Source organism: Geotrypetes seraphini, chromosome 2, assembly GCF_902459505.1.
Source record: "Geotrypetes seraphini chromosome 2, aGeoSer1.1, whole genome shotgun sequence".
In the NCBI taxonomy this organism is placed as follows: Eukaryota; Metazoa; Chordata; class Amphibia; order Gymnophiona; family Dermophiidae; genus Geotrypetes; species Geotrypetes seraphini.
Window position 1 is genome coordinate 77153034 of NC_047085.1, and position 20328 is coordinate 77173361.

The following is a 20328-nucleotide window of genomic DNA, read 5'->3' on the forward strand; positions in this document are numbered from 1 at the left end:
ATCCAGCCTGGGCATAGCAGAAGGAGGTACAAGCCGCCATCCAGTTGGAGATGGTACGCTTAGAGATGGGACGTCCCAACTTGTTCGGATCAAAGGAGATGAAAAGTTGAGGAGCAGTTCTGTGTGGCTTGGTGCGATCCAGGTAGAAAGCCAAAGCACGTTTACAGTCCAGAGTATGAAGAGCTGATTCTCCAGGATGAGAATGAGGCTTTGGAAAAAACACAGGAAGAACAATGAATTGATTCAGATGAAATTCCGAGACCACTTTGGGGAGGAATTTTGGATGAGTGCGAAGGACCACCTTGTCATGGTGGAACACTGTGAAAGGTGGATCCGCAACCAATGCTTGAAGCTCACTAACTTGACGAGCAGAAGTGAGGCCAATGAGAAACACCACTTTCCAAGTGAGATACTTCAGATGAGCCTTGTTAAGAGGTTCAAATGGAGGTTTCATAAGCTGAAAAAGAACAACATTGAGGTCCCAAACCACTGGAGGCGGTTTGAGGGGAGGATTGACATTAAAAAGTCCTTTCATGAATCTGGAAACCACCGGATGAGCAGAGAGAGGTTTCCTTTGAAGAGGCTGATGGAAAGCAGCAATTGCACTAAGCTGGACTCGTATCGATGTAGACTTGAGGCCAGAATGAGAAAGATGCAAAAGATAATCCAAAACTGAAGACAAGGAGGAGTGTTGTGGCTCATGATGATGAGAAAAACACCAAGCAGAAAATCTAGTCCACTTTTGGTGGTAGCATTGTCTAGTAGCAGGCTTCCTTGAAGCTTCCAGGACATCTCTCACAGGTTGAGAAAACTGGAGAGGGGTTACGTTGAGAGGAACCAAGCTGTCAGGTGTAGAGAACTGCAGGTTGGGATGAAGTAGAGATCCCTGATGCTGTGTAAGCAGCAATGGAAACACTGGTAGAAGGAAGGTCTCCCTGCTGCTGAGTTGAAGTAGAAGGGAGTACCAAGGTTGTCTGGGCCACCGTGGAGCAATCAGAATCATGGTGGCATGGTCTGACTTGAGTTTGACTAGAGTCTTCTGAATGAGAAGAAATGGGGGAAACACATATAGAAAGAGATTCGTCCAGTCCAGAAGAAAAGCATCTGCCTCGAGGCGGTGAGGAGTGTAGATCCTGGAGCAGAACTGAGGCAGTTTGAAGTTGTGGGGGGCTGCAAAGAGGTCGATCTGAGGTGTTCCCCACTGAAAGAAGATGTGATGGAGGGGCGTTGAGTGGAGGGTCCACTCGTGAGGTTGCAGCAGGCAACTCAAGTTGTCCACCAAGGCATTGTCCGCCCCCTGAATGTAGACGGCTTTGAGGAAGGTGTTGTGGTGAATCGCCCAATCCCAAACTTTCAGAGCTTCCTGACAGAGGGAGGCCAATCCCGTGCCCCCCCTGCTTGTTGACATAATACATGGCAACTTGGTTGTCCGTGCGAATGAGGACCACCTTGTCTTGAAACAGGTGCTGGAAAGCATTGAGAGCATTGAAAATCGCCCTGAGTTCCAGGAGATTGATGTGGCACTGGCGGTCCGTGCTTGTCCAATAACCCTGAGTGCAGAGACCATCCAGATGAGCCCCCCAAGCATAAGTGGACGAATCGGTCATGAGGACTTTCTGATGGGGGGCGTTTGAAATAGCAAACCTCTGGATAGATTAGAGGATAGCAACCACCAGCAAAGAGACTGTTGCAGAGCAGGAGTGACCTGGATGTGTCGGGACAGAGGGTCGGATATCTGTGTCCACTTAGATACCAGGGTCCACTGGGGAATCCTGAGGTGAAGTCTGGCAAAAGGAGTCACGTGAACTGTAGAGGCCATGTGGCCCAGGAGAACCATCATTTGTCTCGCCGAGATGGATGGGCGAGAGGACACCAAGTGGCAAAGATGGAGGAGAGGGAGGAACGCTCTGAGTTGGGTGGTACCCAGAACAGCTCCGATGAAGGGAAGAGTCTGGGAAGGTTGTAGATGGGATTTCGGGAAGTTTTATCTCAAACCCCAGATGTTGCAGTAACCAAATCGTCTTCTGGCTCGCGAGGACGACTCCCTGAGACGTGGAATCCTTGATGAGCCAGTCGTCCAGGTAGGGGAACACCTGAGGCCGTGGTTCCTGAGCGCTGTGGCCACCACTACCAGGCACTTGGTGAAGACTCTGGGTGACGAGGCCAGGCCGAAGGGAAGCACTCAGTATTGAAGATGAAGATGTCCCACCCTGAATTTGAGGTATTGACGCGAGGCCGGATGAATGGGAATGTGAGTGTAGGCCTCCTTGAGATCCAGAGAGCATAACCAGTCGTTCTGCTCGAGGAGGGGATACAGGGTCAACATACGAAACTTTTCTTTGACCAGAAACTTGTTGAAAGCCCTGAGATCCAAAATGGGGCGCAGATCGCCCGTCTTCTTCGGAACAAGGAAGTACCGGGAGTAAAAACCCTTGTTCTGTTGGGCCAAGTTTCAAGTTTATTCAAGATTTGTTGAATCGCTTATTTAAATTTACTAAGCGATTTACAAAAACAAGAAAAATAATACAAATAAAAGGTTAGTTAAACTTTAATACAATGTTAAAAAAAATAAAATTAAAATTATACAGACTAACGGACACATAAGGAAAGAAGGGTAAAATTACATATGTATAAAAAAAACCAAAAAGATATGAGGTAAAAAAAACATGAGGTAAGGGAAAGAAATGAGGAAAAAGATAAGTTGAGAAAGGATTAGGAAAATTGGTTTCATACGTTATATGCGTCCTTAAAAAGGAAACTTTTTAAGCTACTTTTAAACTGCTTTAAATCTTTTTCGGTTCTAAGATACAGGGGCAAGTTATTCCATAATTGTGGGGCTATGACAGAAAAAATATCAGTACGACGAGTTCCAATAATTTTTAGTGAAGGAACTGTTAAGAGATTTTGGTTGGTTGATCTTAATGTGCGAGAAGTACAGTATGGGATAAGTAGTCTGTTAATAAATTGAGGTTCGTTTGAGCTCAATGTTTTAAAAACTAAAAGTAGTATTTTAAAAGTAAAACGATGAGAGATAGGGAGCCAATGAGATTCAATAAAAAGTGGTGTGACGTGGTCAAATTTTTTACAGTTATGTATTAATTTAATTGCTGTGTTTTGGACTATCTGGAGACGTTTTTTCTCTTTCTGAGAGATATTAAATAATAATGCATTACAATAATCCATTTTTGAAATAATGAGTGAGTGAATAAGTATGTTTAAAGATTTAGGCTCTAAAAATTTAGCAATTGATCTGATCATACGCAATCTAAAAAAAGATATTCTAATTGTATTTGTAATATGTTCATGAAAAGTTAATCCATCATCAATTGTGACTCCTAATATTTTTAGGGAGCTTACTAGGTTTATTTGTGCATTATCTAAAATAAACGAAGAATTTAGGTGTATATCTTTTTTCCAAGGGAAAAAGAGTGCTTTGGATTTTTGAACATTTAAGGCTAACATGTTTGAGTTTAGCCATTGTTTAATTTCTCCTAATTTTTTGTTTATATCAGTTATTTCATTTTTGTTGTCTGGATTCAATGGATGCAGTAATTGAATATCATCGGCATAGGTAAAAGTGGTGAATCCTATTGATTGACACATACAGAGCAGGGGAGAAAGAAAGATATTGAACAATAGTGGTGACAATATCGATCCTTGAGGGATACCATAACTAGTGGAGTATGGATTAGAGACTGTATTTTTAAAAGTAACTATAGAGGATCGTTCAGAAAGAAAAGAATGAAACCATTCAAGGACTTGACCACCGACACCAATTGATTTTAGCCTATCTAATAGTAATACATGGTCGATAGTATCAAAAGCTGCTGATAAATCTAAAGAAAAAAGAATTATTGAATTTTGGTGATCTAAATGGTAAATTATGTTAGTGGTCAGTCCTATCAGTGAATATTCAGTCGAGTAATTTTTCCTAAAGCCGGTTTGATGTGGGTGAAGAACATTAGTTGTTTCAACAAAGTTTGTTAATTGTTCGAATACAAGCCGTTCGGTTAATTTTGCTAAAAAGGGGATATTGGCGATAGGTCGATAATTAGAGGCGTTTTCAGGTCCTATTTTATGATCTTTTATTATTGGAGTAATTGAAGCTTTTTTCCAGGCAGGTGGTAACTGACCTGATTCTAAACTATTTCGGATGAGATTATGAATATAAGATCCAAAGCATGGAAAAAATTTTTTCAAAATAGCTGGCGGAATAATTTCATCTCGTGTGCCTTTTAAATTAACTCTTGAAATGAGCTGTTTTACTTCTTCTAAAGATGGGAGATTAAAAGAAAGACATTTAGCAGATGGTAGGAGATGGTCAATGGTATCATGAAAGAATGCTTTAGATTTACTCAACAAAAATGAGTTCCGAATATTTTTTATTTTGTTATAAAAATTATCGGCAATTTCTTGTGCAGTTATATTAGTAACTGAATTTGGGTGATAGTTTTTGGGGTTAGGGGCAAATGATTTGATAATAGAGAATAATATAGATGAATTTTTTGTTTTCAAAATTTTTTTGGAATAATAGTTTTTTTTTGTGAGGTTTATTTTAGCTCTATAGAAAAGTGCATGTTCTCTATAAGATTGTAGATTAGCTGATGATTTATTTTGACGCCATTTTCGTTCTAATGATCTCAACTGTTTTTTCAAAAGTGTAAGTTCTTGTGAAAACCAAGGATTTGATACTTTACGTGAAGATAATGTTTTGGAAATTAGTGGGACTTCTTTGTCTAAGAAAGATTGAATTGCTATATTCCAGTTGGTAAGTTGGGTTTCGATTGTATCATCACTTTTGATTACTGTTTGTAAATTAAATGAAGATTCTACATTTGATAAATTTAGTTTGGAGTAGTCACGGTATGAAATATCTTTTTTTGGTTGTTGGGGATGTTTTAAGATGTATTTAAAGTAATATTTCATTGTGATGATGTGATGATCCGACCAGGGTATTGGAGTAGTATGTATATTTGAAAAAATGGGAATGTTAGATTTTGAGGTTAAAATTGTGTCTAATGTGTGTCCTGCAGTATGGGTTGAGTTTTGGATGTGAGATTGTAAGTTGAGAGTGTCAATGAAAGTCAACATGTCTACGGTAATTGGGTTTAATATTTCATCAAAATGAATGTTAAAATCGCCTAGAATCCAAGGATTGTTTGAACAAGAGCAAAAGTCAAATATCAAATTTTGAAGTAGTGTCAAAGTATTTTGACTAATTGGTGGTGGAGTATAGAGTAACAGAATGTCAATAGGAGGTTTGATATTGAGTTTTAATTGAAGAAATTCAATAGTGGTTTGATTATAGGAAACTTCAATAACAGAAATTAAATTGTCCTTAAAAATAACGGCAAGACCACCACCTTTCCGGTTTTGACGATGATTAAATTGATAAGAATAACCTGGGGGGCAGCAGAATGAAAGATAAGCTTCTTCACCGTCAGTAAGCCAAGTTTCGGTAATAAAAAGAATATTTAAATCCTGGGAAAGTATGGTTTCTTTTATTAGGTGATATTTATTTTTTAGAGATCTTACATTGATAAGTCCAAAGGTTATAGATAAATGATGATGACTTTGGTAGGAATTGGTAGAAATGTAGGTGAGTGTTTGAGGCGAGGTTGAGTATTGTTTGTAATTGTTTGGACGATGACCCCAAAAGACTGGGATATCGGAAGTTTGTGAAGGCATTTTAAAGAGACAATTGAAATTAGTTAATGGAATGTGGAATAATATAATGATAAATAAAAGTAATATTAACATAAAAGTGAAGTTTGAGAAGTTCGTAAATTTAAATTTATTACGGTTAGCTGGGTTAGCTGTTCTCTGTTGCAACATAAGTGCGCTCTCAGTGCGCGCACGAAGGAGCGCACCAAGGAGCAGAACCTGCTCCTTAGGTGTGCTCCTTCGGCGTGCGCCGCAAATGCCCCGGATTTAAATGTCATGAGCAGACCTGGAGTGGGCGGAGTCTGGCGGGCGGATCAGAGGGAGCAAGTACAAGCTAAAAACAATAAAAAATTAAAAGAGGTAAGAACAAACAGAAATAAAATCACTTGCAAAACAGGGTGACTCTTAGTGCAGTGCTGTGAGTGCTCGACCGCCCCCAGCTGTAATAGGGCCTGAGCTTCCTGAAGAAGGGTGGACTGGGTCAAGTTGGAAGGATACTCTCTTGGAGAATGTTCCGGAGGAACTTGATGGAATTGAAGAGAGTATCCCTCCTTGACGATGGAAAGGACCCAGAGGTCGGTGGTGATAGTCGTCCATCGGTGGTAAAAATGATGGAGACGACCCCCAATCGGTGGCAAAACTGAAAAAGGCAGAACGACAGATGTTATGCCCTCTTTGAGACAGTCAAAAGGGCTGAGGAGCCTTAGGGACAGCAGACGATTGTGGCTTCTGTTGCTTTTGAGGATGCTGCTTCTTAACAGGCTGACGGATGAGGGGAGCCTGTTTAGGTGGGTAACGCCGCTGGTAGATTAATGGTGGGCGTGATGGATGAGGGGGAGCAGGCTTGGGTTTCGGACGGAGGATGGATTGGAACGACTTCTCGTGTCCAAAAGCTTCTTGGTCGCCGCCTCAATGGACTCATCGAAGAGGTCAGTACCAGTGCATGGGACATTGGCAAGCCTGTCCTGGAGATTGGGGTCCATATCAATGGTTCTGAGCCACACCAGTCGGCGCATGACCATCAAACATGCTGTGGCCCGAGCAGAGAGCTCAAAGGCATCATAGGAGGACTGCATCATCTGCAAGCGAAGCTGGGAAAGTGAAGCCAGGACCTCCTGGTACTCGAACTGTGATCCAGGGTCCGGATAGGGCATGAACTTCTGGAGGACAGACAGGAAAAATTCAAAGTATGTGATGAAGTAGAAGTTGTAATTCAGAACTCTGGAGGTCATCATGGAGTTCTGGTAAATTCTCCTGCCGAACCGGTCCATAGTCTTGCCCTCCCTACCAGGTGGAACAGTGGCGTAGATCTGGGAGGGGTGAGACCGCTTCAGCGAGGACTCCACCAGAAGGGATTGGTGGGAGAGTTGGGAGCCGTCGAACCCTTTATGGTGTACTGTGCGGTACCTGGCATCCAATTTGCCCGGCACAGTGGGCATGGAATAAGGTGTTTCGAGGCACCATACAAAAGTCTGATCCAGGAGCTTGTGTAGAGGAAGCTTGAGGGATTCAGCAGGTGGTTGAGGGAGATGCATCGTCTCCAGATACTCTTTCGAAAATTTGGAACCTGTGTCCAGCTGAATGTCCAAATCAGCAGCCATCTGCCGAAGGAACGAGGAGAAAGATAGCTGGTCGGCCAGGGCCGGGCCTCGAGAAGGACTCGAGGACGTCGAGGCCTCTGGATCCAATGAGGACGGGGATCGTGGTGGTGAGATAGACCCCATTGAGTCCTCGAGCTCTGGTAGCGGAGGCAGAGAAGTAGCCGGTGGTGTATACTGCAGGAACGGTTGTTTTCGATGAGGCGAGGCATGCCTGGTCGAGTGCCTCGATGAATGCCTCGATTGATGATGCGAGCTGTGTCTGGACACCAGTCTCGATGGACAAGGTGAGTGTGTCTTCACTGAGGCCCCCAGATAGTGGATGGGGCTGGAGGCCGTTGATCGAAGCAGGGGTGGATGACTGGAATCACCCCAAGGCACCCGCAGTGACTCGAGCCCCTGCATCAGGTGGATCGGCTCCAACGGAGGCACTCGCAAAGACTCTACTCCTTGCATTGAGTGGATCGGTTCCAACGGAGGCATGGGCAAAGACTCTGCTCCTTGCGATGCATGCACCGATGCCAGACCAGACACTCGCAGAGACTCTGCTCCCTGTAGAGAGTGTGTGTATCGCTGAGGCACTGGAGGCGGCTCGACCTCGTGGGAGGCCTCCGCGTGCCCAGACTGGATTTGAGCGAGAAGCTTAGGCCCTATTGTGGTGAAGAGCTCAATGAATTTCTTCTCTAGCAATATCAGACAGGGACCCTAAATCATCCAAGGACACAGCAGATCCTTTAGATAATAAAGGCATAGAAAGGGACATCCAGTCCTCCTAGTTCTGCTCTTAATGGTCACGGACACTTGGAGCTGGTTTGTTACAAGAAGCCTACTTGGGATGAAAGTCTTCCTGTATCGAAGCTGGCACGCTTGTAGTCAGCACAGCGCTCCCTGGGCCCGTCAAATAGGCTTTCCAAAAGAGACCTACAAAGTCTGAAAACCCCTGGACAGGAGGTTCAAAGGATCTCTGCAGGCCCCCTAACTGGGATAGTTGAACCGCCGCTGCCATCACACACTCGTTGTGTGCAGCTTCTTAATGGGATCTCTTCCCTGAAAGTCGGGCTTTTTGGGGTTCTACCTTAGAGGACTCTAAGAAGGCTGAGCCCAAAGCTCCTGCCCCTTTCTTTCACAAATGCGGTACACAGCAGCTTGTCTGCTGCCAAAGCTGCAAAAAAAAAAAAAAAAAAGGCACGAAATACAAACAGCTTGGCCTGGGGAATCCATTGTAGATGCTCCCAGGGTAAAACGAAGGGTTCTTAGGCAGAAAAAAGTTTTTGAAAAAAGATCAATTAAAATCCAAGTTGGCTGCCGCCAGTAAAATCACACCAAAAATGGCCCGTTGCAGCTTTTCTGAAAAGCAAAACATGTCAAAAAAGGTGTTTTGGAGGTGGGTAAACCTAGCTCTAACCTCAGAAACCTTTGGATCCACCTTTTTCAGACATCCTCCCCCCACCCCGATTTTTCCCATAGTCTGTTGCCTGACTGTCAGATAGCATCAGGCTGCTTGCAGGGAAAATATTTCTGCCTCAGAAAACTGCTGGGATTGAATCCACCTCGAAAATCTATATGGCATGTTGGGGGGAGATAATTTGCAGCTGGCTCCCTGATACTCAGAGGGTTGTCACACAGTGGCCCCACAGCCTGTGCTCAAGCCTCTGATAAATCAGGTGAGAAAATTCCCAGGGGAATGGACCCCAAGTCTTCCCTGGAAGGCAAAGCAGGCTGGCTCCACAGGTCCTCAAAGAGACTGGCCTGCAAGCAGCAGCCCTACGTCACAGGTCTGCATCCTTTCCCTGGCAGAGTAAGCCCAAGAAGGAGACCTCTGAGCATACAAGTCACGTAGGAAAAAAAGAACCAATGAACAGAAATACGTGAAAATAATAAGAAAGTAAAGCAGATCAGTACACACCTCTTATCAGTTTGTTTGCAGAAGGAAAACCGAAGAGGGAGCTATTCTCCACTGGTGAAGGGGAGGAGTTGAAAGAAATGAGAGACAAATAAGATTTTCCGCTGCTGGGTCAGACCAGTGGTCTATCGTGCCCAGCAGTCCGCTCATGTGGCAGCCCTTAGGTCAAAGACCAGTGCCCTATTTGAGTCTAGCTTTACCTGCGCATATTCTGTTCCAGCGGGAACTTATCCAACCTTTTCTTGAATCTCTGAAGGGTGCTTTCCCCTATAACAGCCTCTGGAAGAGCGCTCCAGATTTCTACCACTCTCTGGGTGAAGAAGAACTTCCTTACATTTGTACAGAATCTATTCCCTTTTAACTTTAGCGAGTGCCCTCTTGTTCTCTTCACCTTTGAGAGGGTGAACAATTTCTCTTTCTCCACTAAGTCAATTCCCTTCAATATCTTGAATGTTTCGATCATGTCCCCTCTCAGTCTCCTCTTTTCAAGGGAGAAGAGGCCCAGTTTTTCTAACCTTTCATTGTACGGCAACTCCTCTAGCCCCTTAACCATTTTTGTTGTTCTCTGGACCCTTTCGAGTAGTACTATGTCCTTCTTCATGCATGGCAACCAGTGTTGGACGCAGTATTCCAGGTGGGGACGTACCATGGCCCGGTACAACGGCATGATAACCTTTTCAGATCTGTTTGTGATCCCCTTCTTAATCATTTCTAGCATTCTGTTTGCCCTCTTTGCCGCTGCCGCGCATTCCACGGACGGTTTCACTGACTTGTCTACAAGTAATCCCAAGTCTCTTTACTGGGGGATCTCTCCAAGTATAGCACCGGACATCCTGTATTCGTACATATGATTTTTGTTACCGACATGTATCACCTTGCACTTACCCACGTTGAACCTCATTTGCCATTTCACGGCCCATTCCTCAAGTATGTTTATGTCTGCAAAGTTTGTGACTGTAGGAGGACAAGAGCTTTAGTAGAGAATCCTATGTCTTTGCAACAGAAAAACTGAATATTGCCTCTAACTGGGTAAATCCTGGCTTTGTCCCTGGACTGTCCCAGCACTGCTCAGAAGTGCCAATGAATAACCCATTCCAACTGTTACATTGATGTCACTGGTATGATGATCCACAAATTAAGCCAATGTTTGTACATAATATATTAAAATCCATGAACTTTCATGTTTTCTTATAGGACTGGGTTGCAAAATGAAGTTCTACAAAATGCATATTTTTAAAAAGATACAATTTCTATTACTTTGTTGTTTCTCCTATAGTTTCCCACCTGTGACTGATGTTAAATTATAAAGGAAAATAAAGGATAATTTCAAAGTAAATATTATCATTATAGTATTGAAAAGACACAACAGAACAATTGTTTTCTTAATCTAAAGATTCCTTGTTAAAATTATGAGCAATTTTACAACAGCACTTTCATCAAGAATAGCACTATCATTTACCCCTCCTTTACAAAGCCATGCTAGCGTTTTTAGCGCTGGCCGCAACGGTAACAGCTCCGACACTCATAGGAAGTCTGCGTGTCGGCGCTGTTACTGGATACCAATTTTCACTCGCTTGGCATCATCAGAGTGAGCCTTGGCAGGAAAAATGTAAGTAAAGCTCTTAGGGCTTTCTAGAACAATACATAGTTTAGGTTCAGTGATATGAAAAAGCTTTCTCCTTCCCAATTTCCCTATTGTTATTATATATCTGTCACACACAATGATTTTTGATCTTTAGACTTAGGGATGGTAGAACTAGAGGAAATGAATTGAGGTTGCAGAACGGTAGATTTAGGAGTAATATCATGGAATACTCTTTTCACTGAAAGGTAGCGAATGCCTAGAATGCCCTTCCAAGAAAAATGGTGAGGGAATTAAAAAATGTGTTGGATACACACATGAGATGCCTAAACAAGAGAGATGTTATGTTAGCCAACAGCAGTGGGAACTAAAGCCTATCCTGGATATATGTCTAAGGTCTGTGCCTTGCAAATAGCAAAAGAAGATGAAGATTCAGCAATTCTAGTACTGTATATCATTTTATTATCATATGCTCCAAGTGGGAGTGCTATAATTTGGCTATAACATGTGGAGGGGCATTTTTGATATAACGTCTAAATCTAAGTTTAGACATTTTGCAGAACATGCACAAAAATCGAGTACTGAACATTCCCATTTTCAAAACTGCAAAACATCTTGACTTATTTTTTCAAAAATGGCCATTTTGTGTCTATCTTTTTGAACTATTTTCAACCCCCCCCCCAACATCCAAAAGAAAAATGCACAAAATAAGTCACTGGGATGTATGAGATGCCAGTATTTTAGTAGACTGGTCACACAGACATCTTAGCAGAGCAGTAGGGCACCACAGTAACTATGATGAGAAGTGCACCTGGGTCTTTTTATGTGCAGTTCATTTCAGTGCCCCTTAGGGTGGGGGGGCCCTTTATAATGAATGGAGACACCTCCAAAACCTACCCAAACCTACTGGACCCAAGTGTATACCACACCAATAGCCCTTATGCCTGCAGGTGTCACCTACCTGTAGGTATAGCAGGATTTGTATTGATTGTGGAAGGTTCATGTTTTCCACCATAAGTGTAGTAGTTTGAGTGGGGTATGGGCCTGATTCCCCATCTCTATGTTTGACTATACTGCCCACTAGATCACTTCAGGAACCTGCTTGCTGCTCTAATAGGACTGTCCATAACATCTGAAGCTAGCATACAGGCAGGTATGTTGAAGGGATGTCATTCTAAAACAGGGCGAGATCGGCACACTGATTTCCTGAGGCCCTGTGAAAGAATGCAGACTCCTTCCCTCTCTCCCCCTTACCTGGCACAAATTAACCCTTATCTTAATTTGATTAGTCCTTAGTTGTAAAGGACATCAGACAGGCATTGCATGCGTGCAGAGAATCAGGTTTTGTCTAAGTGCTAATCAGGATATGCCTACGTGCAGAGTTGATGGTGACACCATGTAAAAGCATGTACCTTTGTCTCAACCAGTCATTAGAGATGTACCTAGGAGAGTTACTATGATGTCATTAGCCTAGAAGCATAATAAAAGGGTCTAGGAGCTAGCCACTGGCAGCACCTCCTTCCCAACTCGTATCCTGTGTGTGTTTGCTGTGTTCGCATCTCTACAGTATGTACTGTTTCATTCACATCTTTAAGGGGTGTGGGGTGGGGTCAGTGACCACTGGGTAGTGTGTATGTGGGGGGTAGGGGGTCATGTTTACATCCCTCCAGTGGTATTGGCATCTTTTTGGCACTTATTCATTATTAAAACAGATGTAGCCCCAAATGTCCAAATTGTGCCCTGGATGTATTCTTAAATGTTTGATTATGGCAGAAAAACATCCCATGTCATAAGCCTGCCCTAATCCCGCCCACAGCCTACGGAAGCTAAGCAGGATCGGGCCTGACTAGTAACTGGATGGGAGACTACCTGGGAATACCAGGTGCTGTAGGCTGAAGGGCTCCATTCGGTTAACAAAATATTAATAAAATTATACAGGAGATTAGAACAGAACCTAAATCTTTTAGGCCAGAATTTTATCTTTTATGATTATATGAGAAAGAAGGATCATTAGTAAATTTCTGAAATATGTCTTTAGTACTTTACAGGCACTGTACAGGAGAGGCAATGGAAAACCGCTTTTGTATTCTGCCTTGAAACAACACAGGGTGAATTCCTCACTTTGCCTGCTGCCATGAGTCAGTGGCTGACTTGGTGGCATAATCCATCCAATTCAGTCCCGCCCACACCACACCACACCACACCACTAACACTCCCCCTTGAGATTTAAATGAACTACTGATCAACAGCATAGATATCTGGCTAGAAAACAGATTTGAAAATAGCAAGTTGGAAGGGTTTGGCAAGAAAAACATCCATTTGCCCCTTTATGCCAGTTTTTGAACGTTTTTCTTTTTTGAAAATGAGCTCTATATTGTTCCAAGACTTTACCATATTTAATTGCCTATATATGACACTGACAGTTTTTCAAATGCTAAAAATAAGGAAGGACTGGAGTCCTACCACTATGGGCTCCTTTTATCATGGTGCGCTACAGGGGTTAGCACGGACATTTCACCACACACTAATCCCCGCGGCAAGTTAAAATACTCGTCAATGGAGGCATTAGCGGCTAGCGCGGCAGGCGGTTTAATGCACGGTAAACCACTACCACACCTTGATAAAAGGACCCCTATGCTAACTGACAAGCCCTCTTTTATCAGGCTGCATTAAGGTTTATCGCCGGCTACTGCAGTAAAAGCTCCAAAGCTCATAGGAATTCTACGAGTGTTGGAGCTTTGACTGTAGTGGCCAGAAATTTTAAAAAAACCTAACACGGCTTGATAAAAGGGGGTCTTAATTTGCCGTAACAAGAAATTAAGGATACTATAACTTGTCGATCAGATGGATTCCGCTGACGTGTCTTTTCTAGTTGAGACATCTGCTTAGCCTCCCGATTCCTTGCTGATAATGTCACTTTTAGATCCTCCTGAAAAAATAAACACATGTTAAATTTGTAATGTCTAACTATGCTGTTGATTATTAATAAGTAACTATTAATTGCTTCTAAAACTGTTATTTCTTTTAGTAAACATCATTAAAAACAAAGGCTGGGTATTAGGTTGAACAATTATGACAAATGTAGATAATAATGAAATAACATAAAATATGCTTTAAAAAAAAAAAAAAAAAGAATCATATATCAGCAAGAAATATTTGTTTTACCTTATAATAAGTTGCCCCATGTCTTTAACTTTGGAAGACCTAGAAAAGGCTTAAAGAAGAGCGGCAAAGATGATAAAGAGAATGGAACTCCTCTCGTATGAGGAAAGACTATAAGGGTTAGGGCTCTTCGGTTTGGAAAAGAGACAGCTGAGGGGAGATATGATTGAAGTTTACAAAATCCTGAGTGGAGTAGAATGGGTGCAAGTGGATCAATTTTTCACTCCATATAAAATTACAAAGACTAGGGGACATTCGAAGTTACAGGGAAATACTCTTAATACCAATAGGAGGAAATATTTTTTCACTCAGAGAATAGTTAAGCTCTGGAGCACATTGCCAAAGGTTGTGGTAAGTGTGGAGAACGTAGCTGGTTTTAAGAAAGGTTTGGACATTTTCCTGGAGGAAAAGTCTATAGTCTGTTATTGAGAAAGACATTGGGGAAACCACTGCTTGCCCTGGATTGGTAACATGGAATGCTGCTACTCCTTTGGTTTTGGACAGGTACTAGGGACCTGGATTGGCCACCGTGAAAACAAGCTACTAGGCATGATGGTTCATTGGTCTGACCCAGTAAGGCTATTCTTATGTTTTTGAACAGTAAGTAAATTTTCAATGATGTTAAATTAAAGCAAGGAATGCATAGCTCATAGAATTCTTTCCAACAGTGTCTAAACAGGAGGGGACATGTGGAATGGTTCTCAACATTCAGTTAGTTTCTAAAGAGGGGCATTTTCAAAAAGACATCTTGTGCAAAAAAAAAAAAATTAAAAAAAAGTGGTCATCAGTCATTTTCAAACAAGGAAAAATTTGAGATTTCTTGTTTGAAAATATGTGAGAAGGATGTCCTTAACAGCCATTTTCCAAAATGAAACATCTAAAATAATAAATCCAATCCAAATTTAAAATGGTGAAAAAATCATGTACTGTACAAGAACATCAATTGCGCAATATTTGAACAAAAATGGCAAAATAGACATCCCTGTAGAGCAGAGGCAACCTCCTTTATATTTTATGAGCCCTCAAGGAATAGAAGAAAACCTACTCTACTCTATATACCACTACAATAGTCTTCAGGTCTGCTGGTTCTCATATACATATATAGGCAAAGTATGTACTTAGTTGCTGTTAGAGGGCTCACATTGCTAACCAAAAAGAGATTATGTCCTTATCTTGATAATATTTTTTCCAGTAGATAGGCAAGTCATTCTAGACAAATGGATTATCACCCAATGGCTGCAAGCCATCTATAGAAGGAATCCACTCTGGATTTTTCTCTGACCTTCCTCTACATCACTGGGAGCTATATTGCCACCTGTAGTTAGTACCTCCATCGACAGTATATGAAGTAGGGTCAGCAACGGGACTTTCCCAAGAATCAACTGTTCTGCTCAGATAACACTGGTCAACAAAAAAAAATAAAAATCGAGAGACTGTACACTGTAATGTGTTGAGAGAGTGGGTCGCAAGCTTGCTGCCACTGAGATGCCAGGGTCCACTGGGGAATTTGGAGATGAACTCTGGTAAAAGGAGTCAGGTGAACTGTAGAGGCCACGTGACCGAGAAGAACCATCATGTGTCTTGCCAAGATTGACGTGAGGGAAGACACTCATTGACAAAGGTGAATGAGAGCATCTTGACATTGTTGAGGCAGGAATGCTCTGAGCTTCTTTTAGTTTGCTGGTGCAGTCATCCATCTTGAGTATTTTAGACTATTGTAATATTATATATTTAGGTGCTTATAAAAAAATACTGGTTGCCAGTAGAGTCCAGAGTTCTGTTTAAGTTTTCCTGTATTTGTTACAAAGCAGTTTTTGGGATACTACTAGATTATCTTGCTTCTCATCTTTCTTTGAACTATTCTAATAAGAAACTGTGGAAAAATGGATGATGAACCATAAGCTGAAACTGAATGCAGAGAAAACCAAATTCCTACTACTAGAGAAGGAACAAAAACCATCACTAACAGAACTGGAAGTAAACACAATCAAATATCCTATACAGAGCACTCTCAAAATTCTAGGAATACAATTAGACAGACGCTGCACAATGCAGACACAAATACACAAAATCATACAAAAAGCATTCTTCACCATGCGAAACCTAAGAAAAATAAGAAAATTCTTTACCAAAGAACATTACAAGATCATTGTACAATCCCTCACACTTAGCACCTTAGATTACTGCAACAGCCTCTACCTACCATGCCCAAACAACATGATAAAACAACTACAGACCGTTCAGAACACAGCCATCAGACTCATCTACTGTCTCAGCAAATTTGACCACATCACCCCCGCCTATGTAGACTCTCACTGGCTTCCGATAAAAGCAAGAATTCAATTTAAGTTCTATTGTCTACTATTTAAAGTAACCCATGGTACTGCCCCCTATTACCTATACAACCGCCTATACCGCTACCACTCACCCAGATCAAGGAGAACTCAAAATCTATTCACCTTCCCCCCTCACAATGGTACCCGACATAAGAAACTATACGACAGCCTTCTAGCGACACAGGCAGCGAAAACTGACCCCACCATCACTAAACTGATGATCAAAACAACAGACATCAAGGTGTTTCGAAAAGAAATCAAAACATTTCTATTTAAAAAACATGTCACCACTAACTAATCTCCTCCCCCTTCGCACAAGCTCACCCTCTAACACATTAGTCAACACCTAGAACCTTACCTTCCAAAAATATTCTGATTCCTAAATAAGCATCTACCTTCAGTAACCAACAAACTTCCTCCTTCATTGTTAGGTAACCAGTATATACTGATATTCTCCACTGTACCCTGTTATTACTTGATTCTCTACTCTGAAATTCTTTCGGAAAAATCCAGATATCCTACAATTTATAATCCTCTACCACACCATGTAAAGTACAAGAACCAATGTTAAGTACATGAATCAATGTTATATAATGTAATTCTCTCGGTAATGTCCAGATCTCTTCTAATTTGTAATCCGCCTAGAACCGCAAGGCACAGGCGGAATAGAAATCACTAATGTAATGTAATGTAATGTATATTTGAGGTACGCCAATGCTGAGCCAATGTCAATTGAGCAGCTATAAATGCCAGGTCCATAAGTTTAGATTGAGAGGATGTTAACCCTTCCACTCCTACTCCCAACAGTGCCCTTTCAGCATTCACATTAAGTAGAGTTTGAATTAATTTACTCACATAATAAAAAACCTCCTCCCAGTAATTCTGGACCTTTTGGCAATTCCACCACATATGATAGAATGTGTCTCTTTCACCACATCCTTTCCAACAGACAACATTGTCCTCCTTAGTATATTTACTAATTAGAACCGGAGTAATATACCATCATACTAGAAGTTTAATAGCATTTTCCACCAATGCAGCTGCTCTAGTAGTATGAAAAAGGTGCACAATTACCCCCCCCCCATTACTCCCCCTTCATCTATTGACCATTCCTTCCGCAGATCTTTTTCCCAAGCTTTCATATATGAAGTTTTCACTTATCAGCTATATAACCAAGAGATGCATCCTTTTACAACTGGATTCTCTATCTCCTTTTCAAATTCAGATTTCTTTAAAACTTCTTTACCCATCCCCTTATGTCAGAATATAATTTTTCACCTGTAAATATGGAAAGAGATCCCTCGCTTCCAAATTATATTCTCAACGTTGAACTTCATCTGCCATCTCGTCGCCCATTCCCCTAGTTTGTTCAAATCCCTTTGCAATTCTTTGCAGTCCTCTTTAGTCCGAGCTCCACTAAATAGTTAGGTGTCGTCCGCAAATTTTATTATCTCACACTTCGTCCCTATTTCTAGACCATTTATAAATATATTAAAATAGCAGCGGCCCAAGCACCGAGCCCTGTGGGACACCACTCGTGACCCTCCTCTAGTCCGAGTAGTGGCCCTTCACTCCTACCCTCTGTTTCTTATCCGCCAACCAGTTTCTGTCTTGAATCCCTGGAGGGTGTTTTCCCCTATGACAGACTCCGAAGAGAGTTCCAGTTTTCTACCACTCTCTGGGTGAAGAAGAACTTCCTTACATTTGTATGGAATCTATCCCCTTTCAACTTTAGAGAGTGCCCTCTCGTTCTCCCTACCTTAGAGAGGGTGAACAACCTGTCCTTATCTACTAAGTTTGTCCCCTTCTGTACCTTGAATGTTTCGATCATGTCCCCTCTCAATCTCCTCTGTTCGAGGGAGAAGAGGCCCAATTTCTCTAATCTTTTGCTGTACGGTAGCTCTTCCAACCCCTTAACCATCTTTGTCGCTCTTCTCTGGACCATTTCGAGTAGGACCGTGTCCTTCTTCATATATGGTGACCAGTGCTGTACGAATCTCCTTTATCTGAGTCTTAAGTTGCTCCCCACCCAAACCCTTCTTATGTCGTGTTACCAATTCCATTAATTTTTCTCTCAGTTTTTTCCCCTCCTTTTCCCAAGTCTTTTTCTTATAGGAGGCTATAGAAATCAACTCTCCTCTTAGGATAGTTTTTAAAGATTCCCAAATTGTAATGGGTGAATAGAGATCGATATTATTATTATTATCCAGAAAGTATTTAATAGTCTGCTCTATCTTCTGAACCACCTTAGAGTCTTTAGAGTATCATTTAATTTCCAATACTGTATCCCTATCTTAGAGTGTCCCCATAAAAGGTCCACCCATATTGGAGCATGATCTGCCCAGATAGTTTCCTCAATTTTGGCATCTATTAATTTACCTCCTATAGTTTTATCGAGCCAAATCATATCAATACGGGAGTAAACTTTATGTGGAGAAGAGTAATAAGTATAATCCCTCCCTAACGTATGTAAATTTCGCCATCCATCCATTAAATTTAATTCTTCCAAAATTTTTTTTTATTGTTTCTTATCTTTTTTAGTTCTATCGCCTTTAATCCCAATAGGGATTAAAAACCGAATTAAAATCCCCTCCTAACAGTAATATACCTTCTTGATTTTTTAAAATAATATTCAAATCTATTAACATACAGGGCATATTAGTGGGCTTAGATGCACCTAAAGCATTTGATCAAGTGCAATGGCATTACTTGTTTCAAACAGCAGGGGTGTCCAACCTTTTGGCTTCCCTGGCCCGCATTGGCCAAAAAAAATTTTTCTGGGGCCGTACAAATGCTATAGCAAGACAGAGGAGGGAGCCGGCAAGACGGAAAACACCTGGGGGCAGCAGAGAAAAACACTACATTGCCCTTGATCGGGGCTGCACAAAATACTTCATGGGGCCAAATGCGGCCCTTGGGCCGCAGGTTGGACACCCCTGCTTTAAAGGCTTTATACTCTGCTCCCACAGCTAAAATTTTGATCACTGGCAGTCTTAAGGAAGCCTTTGGGGTGGGTAGAGGGACACGTCGGGGATGCCCATTGTCCCCTTTATTGTTTTTACTTTATTTAGAACTGCTTCTTTGTACCATTAAGAAGGATGATGAGCTGGTAGGGATACCTGAGGGCTCCTCCTAACTTCGAGTACTGGCATTCGCTGATGACTTACTGTTGTCCTTGGCACAACCTCGGAGTTCGTGTTACGAGCTCTGACGTTGTTTGACGAATTTAATGTATACTCTGGGTTGACCTAGAATCGACAAAAATCCTTGGTGCTTCTGTTGCAAGGGTCTGTCTGGGATGGCTGGACGGGACCCTTTCCTCTGGAATGGGTGTCTACCTGCCTGAGATACTTGGGTATATTCATACCACAAGATCTGACCCAACTTTACTCTATCAATGTGATACCCTTAATGACACACACAAGGGCTAGATTGCGGGCTTGGCAAGCATACCCGCTCACACTTTTGGGTAAAATAGTGCTTTATAATATGCTGGTGATTCCCCAATGGGTTTATATACTTCAAACGCTGCCCTTGCTGTTGCGACAGGATCGTCTGTTCTTATTGCAGAGGTCTTTAGCCAATTACTTGTGGGGAGGCAAACGTTCTTGCATTCCCTTGAACACATTGTTTTTACTCAGAGATCAGGGGGGTCTGGGTTTATTACATTTGAGGTTTAATCTGGCTTGCCAACTTAGACATCTGAATGACTAGTTTTGTATGACTGCTCATTTTTCTGCGACAACTGTGGAATGTGTGGCCTTCTCTCCCTATCATTTTAGCTATTTACTTCATGTTAAAAAATTGCTGGAGCATTCTCCTTCCTTTGGAGATTTATTTCTGTTCCTGGCATGAAAAACTTGGAAATGTCTTTGTAAACTGTTATATCTTAGCCCGTATATGACTCCGTGCTTGCCCATAAGGGGTAATGGTGATTTTCTACCAGGGATGGGCCAGTGGTCATTCTCGGATTGGACTCACATAGGTATACTGTATTTGTCCCAGGTGTTACAGTCCGATGGCAATCTTCAGGAGTTTCAACAGCTGCGGGAGTCCTTTCATTTAGGACTCCGGGATGGTATA

The 20328-nt window shown here is 41.9% G+C and overlaps 1 protein-coding gene across 1 annotated transcript in view; it reads right to left on the reverse strand.

The window, feature by feature from the left end:
* CIBAR1 (CBY1 interacting BAR domain containing 1) overlaps positions 1-20328 on the reverse strand; it is a 276006-nt gene that overhangs the window by 178887 nt on the left and 76791 nt on the right. Inside the window, exons 4-5 of the mRNA XM_033934820.1 lie at positions 13575-13676; positions 10450-10455 (exon numbers count right to left, since the gene is read on the reverse strand). Of these exons, the coding sequence (XP_033790711.1) occupies positions 10450-10455; positions 13575-13676 (108 nt within the window). The remainder of the gene's footprint in view (positions 1-10449; positions 10456-13574; positions 13677-20328) is intronic.